At 38.1% G+C, this 10,000-nt stretch overlaps 1 protein-coding gene across 13 annotated transcripts in view; it reads right to left on the bottom strand.

Moving 5' to 3' along the window:
* The window catches only part of LOC106880938 (palmitoyltransferase ZDHHC9), a 169,219-nt gene that overhangs the window by 98,285 nt on the left and 60,934 nt on the right, over positions 1-10,000 (bottom strand). For all 13 annotated transcript variants that reach the window (XM_089339432.1, XM_089339442.1, XM_089339434.1 and 10 more), the window contains exon 2: positions 8,383-8,543. In XM_089339432.1, the coding sequence (XP_089195558.1) occupies positions 8,383-8,543 (161 nt within the window). The remainder of the gene's footprint in view (positions 1-8,382; positions 8,544-10,000) is intronic.

The raw sequence follows: 10,000 nt of genomic DNA, 5'->3' as shown, positions 1-10,000 counted from the left end.
TCCAGTAGTCTCCATACTGCTGACACTGTTTGCATTGAGCAGATACTGTCTGAAAATATTTAAACTGCAATGATACCCAGACAACAACTAATAAAGACATTGTACATGCTCACATCTATGCATTTTTCATGGCTTTTTGTCTGTGTTATGTTTTTGAATTTTATGTGTAAAATTCTGTTTTGTCCCTTTTTTTTCATAAGGTCGGCGGAGTGTTTAAGGAATTTGCTCACCAACTTCATGGTTTCAGGGTTCAGTCCCACTGCATGGCGCTTTGGGCATGTGTCTTCTACTATAGCCACAAACTGACTAAAGCCTTGCATTATCGTTTAAGGGTGGGGGGTCACTTTTACACGATAATGCAACACCATGTGTTGCCCAGGTCAGCCACATAAAAATTACAGCACTAAATATGGAAGTTTTGCTTCACCCTCCTTATTCTCCCGACCTTGTTCCATCTGACTGTCATCCTTTCAGATCATTGCAGCATTATTTGAAGGGAAAAACGGTCTGGTGGTGGTGCTACGTAAAAAGGACCAAGAACACACTGTAAAGTGGTTGGTGTTAGGAACAGCATCCAGCCATAGAAACTAAGCCAAAACAGATTATGGAACTTGGTGCAACCTCTCGCCTTGCTGGTTCCTGTCAAGCCGTCTAACCCATGTCAGCAAGGGAAACAGATATTAAATGTTTGATGATGATAATGATTAGGTTAAAAATAATACCAAGTGTTCTGTTGCTTTGAAACCTGAAGAATTTTATACCTGAGGGATCAACAATTTGCCAAATAGATGGGATTACGTTATCAATTATAATTTGTGTCTACATATCAACCCTCATAGCATCCATGATGTTAGCACAACTGGATTGAGCAACACTGTCAGAACCACTATATAAACATAATACACACACACACACACACACACACACACACATGAATATATTTATCTGGAGATAAAGTGGCTGAGTTTCTTTTGAGTGCTGGGCCTCATGGAGGCAAAGTGGCTGAGCTCATTTCGAGTGTTGGGCCTCACAGACGCAATGACCAAGACCTTTGGCATTATGTGCTTGAGAAGAAGACCCATCAAACTGAGCAAAATCACAGATACCAGTGTCATGCAAATGGTACCAGTGTCACACAAATGGCATATAAAAGCACCCATTACACTATCAGAGTGGTTAGTGTTAAGAAGGGCATCCAGCTGCAGAGAACCATGCCAAATCAGATTGGAGCCTGGTGCAGCCTTCCTGTGTGCCAGCCCAATCAAACTGTCCAACCCACGCCAGCATGGGTTGGACGGTTTGACTGGGCTGGCAGCATGAACAACAGACATTAAATAATGATGATGATGTTGATCTGTTAAAGAGCACCCAGCACATTCTGTAAAGTGGTTGGCATTAGGAAGGACATCTAACCGTAGAAACCATGCCAAAACAGACAAATGGGGCCTGATGCAGCTCTTTGGTTTGCCAGCTCCTATCAAACCATCCAACTCATACCAGCAAGGAAAACAGACATTAAATGATGATGATGATGATGATGATGATGATGATGATGATGATGATGATGATGATATATATATGTAATTGGTTCTAAGTATAACAAAACAGTCAATAAAAAACTACCACTGACATTATCATTATCTCTAGTGCATTTTCTTATCTTTTTTTCTTGTTACTTTTTTTCTTGTTACTTTTTTTTTTCAGTAAAGATTCTTTACAAGTTAAAGATTTATCAGGAATCACATTTGGTGCAGCAATGTTGATAGAGAGAAACTAGTCAATGCAGTGAAACATGGAGTTGTGTCATCTCAAGTATTTCTTAGACGAGATTAGTTGGGAGGAAAAAGTAAAGGAAAAATACATATATATATATATATATATATAAAGGAAAAAAAGCCCTGGAAAGATAATTTCAAGCAGACTACGCAATAAATATTTACTTTAAAACACACAACAAGAATCATTAATTTCTTTCTTTTCTGTCTTCCATTTTTGTTAGGAGAAATGGTAGGAGAAGGGGTTCAGAATGGAAGCAGCAAGTTACTTTATATTGCAATTTTCTTTCTGAAAATGGTGCAAGTGACAAATTGCATAAAAGTGTGCCAGACTATTTGTTGGCATATATTTTCTTCTTATAGCCTTAAGCAAATCCTGATGTGTGGAATTTGGTAAATAGAAACGGCGCAAAAGCCCATCATATATATTATCTTCATCATTTGTGTGTGTGTGCGCATGTGTGCGTATGTGTGTGTGTGTGCGCGTGTGTGTGAGCATGCGTGTATGTGTAGGCAATTAACACAAGAAGACAGATGATGACACGGGATGGACAAGTTTTAACTAATGTTGTATTAGTTTAATGCTTATATGAGAAAGAGTCTAGATGCTTCTGACACCCGTTCTTCATCAGGAGAAAGGCTGATAGAGAAGAAAAAATAAACAAGGAGAGTGAATGAGAGATCGTAGTCATGGCTGATGCTGGTGTTTCATAACTGGCACCTGTGCCGGTGGCATGTTAAAAGCACAAACTACACTCTTGGAGTGGTTGATGTTAGGAAAGAAAACTAGCTGTAGAAACCATGCCAAATCAGATTGGAACCTGGTCTAGCTTATCAGTTTTCAGTCAAACCGTCCAATCCATGCCAACATGAAAAACAGACATTAAATGATGATATATATATATATATATATATATATATACAAGTTTCTTTCAGTTTCTTATTTCTTTACTGCCCACAAGGGGCTACACACAGAGGGGACAAACAAGGACAGACAAACGGATTAAGTCGATTATATCGACCCCAGTGCGTAACTGGTACTTTTTTAATCGACCCCGAAAGGATGAGAGGCAAAGTCGACCTCGGCGGAATTTGAACTCAGAACGTAACAGCGGACGAAATACCGCTCAGCATTTCGCCCGGCGTGCTAACGTTTCTGCCAGCTCGCCGCCTTCTTTCAGTTTCTGTCTACCAAATCTCCACACAAAGTTCTGGTTAACCCAAGGCTATAGCAGAAGACACCTGCCCAGCCCAAAGAGTCATGCTATGCAACTGAACTTAGAACCATATGGCTGGGTAGCCAAATTCTCGCCACACAGCCACACCTATGCCTACCCACACAGCCACGCCTAGTAACAAAAAAATATATGAATAAATAACTTGTTTCCATTATCGAATGAAGAAGTTAGGATGAATCACAAATATGGTTCGACACCATCATGATGCTTCTTCGTTTCTTCACCATTGTCTACTTCTTCAACTAATAGAACTTCAAAGTGAAACACGACACATTAGGGGAAAAAAAAAAAGCAATTATTTTTCCTGATTTTGTAATTTAATTTTTTTCTTTAAGGCAAAAAAAAAAAATTATATAAAATTCAACTTATGCATAATCCATTAAAAAAAATGTACTTTAAAAAAAAAAAATCAACCAGACATATTAAAAGGCCTAATTTTATTTGTTTTTATTTTATTTAATTTACATATATATATATCTTTTTTCCATTCTTGCTTGTTGAGTTCTTTGACTGCTTGTTATTTTTAGCTGAAGAAGTATAAACATCAAGAGACATTTTACCGGCATCAATAATGCCAGATACAAATAGACAAAGAGACATTAAAGAAAACCTGCTGACGTTAATGGGTAGACTTGGAGTAGTGTGGTGTGTTCTATTATGACAGTTAGCTAAACAGATGACTAAACTACATCAAATTAAGAAATTATTACATTATACCTTATATATATATGCATATATACATACATATATAAACACACTTGTACATATATATATATATGCATATACATACATACACATACATATATGCATGTATATATATATATATATATATATATACACACACGCACACAAATATACAACTATATATGCATGTATGTGTGTGTATATTATATACACACACACACACACACACACACACACATATATATATATATATATATATATATATATATATATATACATATACACATATATATACCTATGTAAATATATATGAATCCATCCAAACACACAAATACATAAATACATATATAGCTGCTACAGATGCAATGTGTATGTAGGCATGTATATATATGTATATATATGTATGTGTGTACGTATGCATGATACATATAAATAGGACCAACACTAACCACCATTTCCAGTCCTTCTGTGCAAGAACATCCTCCTCCTGGAATCTTCCCGCTGTTCAATGGCACTGAGCTCAATGGTCTTTGAGAGGTTTACTAAAGACATGGGCCTTGTCAATTCTTCTCAGCAAAACATAAAAAATACACACTACACACACACAAATATATGCCCACACCTCATAAACACATATAGAAACACAACACACAAACCACACACATAATTATTCACATACACACTCTCACACATACCACATATGCAATACATAGTTTGTGAACATTATTTCAATATGTATTTTACCATGTCGATATGGTTGAATAGGTTTTCAAATCAAATTAAAACCATCAAGATCAAAGTCTTAATCTTTTTTTTTATTATTATTACAATTTCCCAATAAATATTTGATTAATTTTTCTTCACCCAGACTTAACCAACACAATGGCAACAAATAACAAAGTTATCACCATAGTAACTTGTAATTAACTCACACAGAGACTTTGAATGATTAGAGAAAGGGAGAAAGAAAAAAAACGAACTAAATCAATCAGTCATCTTATGTATATCTTTTACTTGTTTCAGTCATTGGACTGCAGCCCAGCTAGGGCACCACCTTCAAAGGTTTAGTTGAACAAATCAACTCTCACACTTATTTTCTTTTTGAAGTCTGGTACTTATTCAATCAGTCTCTCTTGCTGAACTGCAAAGTTACTGGGATGTTAGCAAATGAATAACAGTTGTCAAGCAGTGATAAGCAACAACCACAAGCACATGTCTTTTAGTTGCTTTAGTCATTGGGCTTTCACACAACTTCTGTCGACCAAATTCACTTACAAGGCATTGGTCAATACAGGGTGATAGTAGAAGACACTTGCCCAAGGTGTCACACAGTGGAACTGAACCCGAAACCATGTGGTTGGGAAGCAAGCTTCTCAACTGCGCAGCCTCAGTTTTTCATCTTTCTTTGGTCAATGGAATAAATACAAGGCTGAAGAAAGCAGTCTGCCTCCCCACCTAGTCATTTCTTCCCTCAGAGTTCATAGATTTGTGAGCTGATTGGTGATCTCAAGAGTGATGGTGGCATGAACAAAGCATCCAGTACATGCTGTAAAATGGTTGGCATTAAGAAGGGCATCCAGATGTAGAAACCATGCCAAAGCAGACACTAAAGCAGGGGTTCTCAATCGCTTTTTATCTATGACTCCCTTTGATTACTATTTTATCCTGGTGGACCCCTATAGCCATTCGATGCTTAAAAACTTTTATAGAAACTTCTCTGAAAATTCCTATTTTGTTTTTCACCCATTAACTTGTGTACGTTGAACTAAGTAAAATGTTAGAAGAAAGAAACCTAGCTGTTTCTTGCAATACATACCATTACATACATCTAAAGCAAATTTTTTTCAGGGGCCCTTAAAATTCTATTGTGAATCCTCAATTTACTACTTTGTTAGATGGACTCCTAAAAATCTTATATGGGCCCGAGTTGAGAATCGGAGCACTAGAGCCTGATGCTGTCTTTGGAGCCATCTGATCCTGTCAAACCATTCAATCCGTACCAGTATAGAATATGGACAGACAATAACGATGAGGAGGAGGAGGATGCATAAGGTCAGCAACTTTGATGAGAGGGAATTAATCAATACTATCAACCCCAATATTTAACTGGTACTTTATTTTATTGACCTTGGAGGGATGAAAGGCAAAGTTGACCTTGGCACGATTTGAGTTCAGAATGTAAAGAGCTGGAACAAATACTAAGCATGTCTTCCTATGTTCTAATGATTCTGATATTATTATTATTATTATTATAATTGCATGTGCCTGCTATACCCTTATCAGACAGATAGTCATGATGGGTATACTGGGCTTCGTATATTTTACCCCAGTGTCACTTTGATGGCATGCACTGCCCTCTCACTCAATAATAATAATATATTATTTAATATGTAAGAATGGCTGACTGCTATGAAAAAACATCTAATGATAAAGATTAAAAAAATAATAAATCAAATAAGAAAAATTAGCATGAATGTTGAAAGATAACTGAATAACTAGGACTTGTAAAATTTGTTGGTCATGACCATATATAATTGATGTATCACAAATGTTCTTATTGTTTAGTGATCTCATACTAGGTGTCAACAAACTATAGGAGCATGGTTCATATCAACACCAGTCCACCCCAACACCACACAAATACAAAAGAAATAGTTTCTGATTTAGGAACAAGGCTAGCCATTTGGAGAAGAGATAATGTAGTTGATACCATTGACTCGAATATTTGGCTGGTACTTTATTTTATCGACCCCTGAAAGGATGAAAGGCAAAGCTGACCACGGTGGGATTTGAACTCAGAGTGTAAAAGAGCCAGAACGAATACCACAAATCATTTTTCCTGACATTAGTGATTCTGCTGAGCAGGGTTCATATCAACACCAGACTGATTCCTCTTCCCCGCCATGCCACACAAATAAAAAATAATAATAGGATGTGTAATGTCAATGTGAATACCCGTCAGAGTGTAAGTATCTTGAGAGAAAAGCTGAACATTAGAAGCATCAGTTGTGGCGTGCAAGAGAGACGATTGCGCTGGTATGGACATGTGGTGAGAATGGAGGAGGATAGCTGCGTGAAAAAGTGCTACACCCTAACAGTTGAGGGAACCCGTGGAAGAGGTAGGCCCAGGAAGACCTGGGCTGAGGTGGTGAGGCAAGACCTTCGTACATTGGGCCTCACCGAGGCGATGACTACGGACCGAGACCTTTGGAAATGGGCTGTGCGTGAGAAGACCCGGCAAGCCAAGTAAGATCGTTGCCAGTGCCCCTGGACTGGTTCTTGTGCGGGTGGCACATGAGATGCACCATTTTGAGCGTGGCCGTTGCCAGTACCGCCTGACTGGCTCCTGTAGGATTTTCGAGCGAGATCGTTGCCAGTGCCCCTGGACTGGCTTGTGCGGGTGGCACATAAAAGACACCATTTCGAGCGTGGCCGTTTTCGTGCGGGTGACACGTAAAAGCACCCACTACACTCTCTGAGTGGTTGGCGTTAGGAAGGGCATCCAGCTGTAGAAACTCTGCCAAATCGGACTGGAGCCTGGTGTTGCCATCCGGTTTCACCAGTCCTCAGTCAAATCGTCCAACCCATGCTAGCATGGAAAGCGGACGTTAAACGATGATGATGATGATGATGATAAATAAAAATAACAACTAATAACAAATAAAAGTCCTATCTTTGAGACCAACATTAATTAATAGACACTCATGTGTCCAACGATTATCACTACCCCCAAGCTCTGCACTAATCACAGCACTCAGTCATTCCTTCCCAGAAGGATTGGTCTTCTGGAATTCCCTCCCTGTTCACATCATTACCAAAGGTGTTGGCTTACTAAGATTCAAAAGGAACTTTAATGGCATCAATTTTACCAGTCTAAGAAGGCATTCAAAGGCTGTGGGCATGGCCCTTTCCTCGAGATACAAGCAAAATATAAAAAAACATTTTACATGGCACTATATCTCCCTTCCACCCAAAAAAACTGTAACAGCAACAGCACACACATATAAAGTTTGGATGGGAAATAACCCAAATCTAAATATAATGCTGGGCCCCCATCAGACTAGTTACTTTAACACATTAACCATCACATGTACCACTGGTGGTTCCATCACAAACTTCACACAACTGCCATATGCACCAGAATATTTTATTCTGTATCTTTTACATGGTTTTGAGGATATTTGAATAACATGAGTGCTAAATATTGAAGTTTAATTATGAGATATTGTAAAAATGCAAAAATATTACATTTCCTTGTAATTAAATAGTACAGCGTGACTGGAAATACATGGCGTGACCAGTAAATTCCAGTAACAGGTTGTGGCAGGTAACATTTTAAGATGATAAATACCCAAAATGAAAAAATATAACAGAAGTTGAAACAGAACATTTAAGAGAAAAAATACACCATGTAAACATGAATAACAAACATTTGGTTATGCTGGCAAATAAGACAGAGAGCAGTGTTTATGATTTCTATCATTACTTTCATTTTGCATCTATGATGAATTACGAAACTGTACAATTCCATCACAAGAACTGCAGCCAATCAATTATGAATTAAGATATATCAGCAGAGAGGTGGGGAGGAGAGAAAAGCAACCCAAACAAACGCAGTTGATTAATTAATTAATTAACTAATACTATATCATGATGATTGAAGAATAATTGGAATAATGACTTACCTATTTGTCTTTCAATATCTGCAGCTTCGTCTGGAGTAGCTCTAGGGATTACACCTGGGTCACTAAAGCTTGTTCGGAAAAGGGTGGATATAACAAATAAAAACAGGGCTGCTCCAATGGCAGGAATTGCAGGGGATACGTTGAGGGCCAAATATCGACAGCTGCAAAGAGAAAAAAAGAAATGGCAAAAAAATTAGCATATTAGCAAATTGAAAAAACATTGTTTTTTAGCTACAATAATTACCAACAAATAATTAATTACATACATGTGTGTGTGTGTGTGTGTGTGTGTGTATTTTTTTTTTCTGCTGCTTAGTTACAAGAGAAACAACAAAGTCCATGACCAGTTGCAGGGTCTGATGGATAGCAAAAGGTCGTGGAAGAAAGAGAACAAGAAGATACAGAACATAGATTACTGCAAGAAAAAAAAAACCATGTATTTAGATATGAAGTCTATTGCATGACATCTGTTAATTATCTTTTATTGATTCAGTCATGGGACAGCAGCCATGCTGGAGCACCATCTTGATGGAATTAGTCTAGCAAATCAACTGCAGCACTTATTTTTTAAATCCAGAACATATTCTATTGGTCTCTTTTGCAAAACTGCAAAGTTATAATAAAGAAAAGAAACCAGTACTGGCTGTCAGATGGTGGGAGGGACACACACAATCATCATTATTTAATGTCTGTTATTCATATTGACATGGGCTGGACAGTTTGACCAGAGCTGGCAAGTTGGGGAGCTGCACCAGACATCAGTCTGATTTGGTATGGTTTCTGTGGCTGAACATGCTTCTTAACACCAACCACTTTACAGAATGTGGTAGGTGCTTTTACACGGTACCGCATGGATGCTTTTATATGCCACCAGTCTTAACACTTCTGCTGCAAAGTACAGGTCTTCTTGAATACAGCAATGCACCAGGTCCTTTGTCATCTATGTGTGTGTGTGTGTGTGTGTGTGTGTGTGTGTGTGTGTGTGTGTGTGTGTGTGTGTGTGTGTGTGTGTGTGTGTGTGTGTGTGTATATATATATATATAAACAGAACACAAAGGATTCCGCGGTACACGTGTTTCAAGCTTTATACACAAACAGTCGTTGCATCATTATATGAGTATATAATTAATAGACAGTATGCTTTAAAGCTATTTTCAGCCGCAAATATATTCTTTCCCAAGATTATATCACAAAGAAGAAATCACAAATATATGTATGTATGTACATATGTAAATATACCATGATCATCATCATTCAGCATCTGTTGTCCATGCTAGCATGGATTGTACGGTTTAACCAGAGTTGGTAAGCGGAGGGGCTGCACCAGATTCCAGTCTAACTTGGTATGGTTTCTACAGCCGGATGTCCTTCCTAATGCCAACCACGCCAAGAGTGTAATGGGTGCTTTTACGTGCCACCCGCACAGGTGCCTTTTGCATGATGCTAGTATCTGTTATGATTAAGATTTAACTCGGCTTGAAGGATCTTCCCTCTCAAACACAGTATATTGCCAAAAGTCTTAACCATTTGTCATTACCTCCATGAGGCACAGCTCTCAAAAGGTGCTTTTTACCTGTCACCGGCACGGTTGCTGGTTCCACGACACCAGCATCAGCCA

Source organism: Octopus bimaculoides, chromosome 21 (assembly GCF_046866305.1).
Source record: "Octopus bimaculoides isolate indiv1 chromosome 21, ASM4686630v1, whole genome shotgun sequence".
In the NCBI taxonomy this organism is placed as follows: Eukaryota; Metazoa; Mollusca; class Cephalopoda; order Octopoda; family Octopodidae; genus Octopus; species Octopus bimaculoides.
This window is presented reverse-complemented; position numbering and strand designations above follow the sequence as displayed.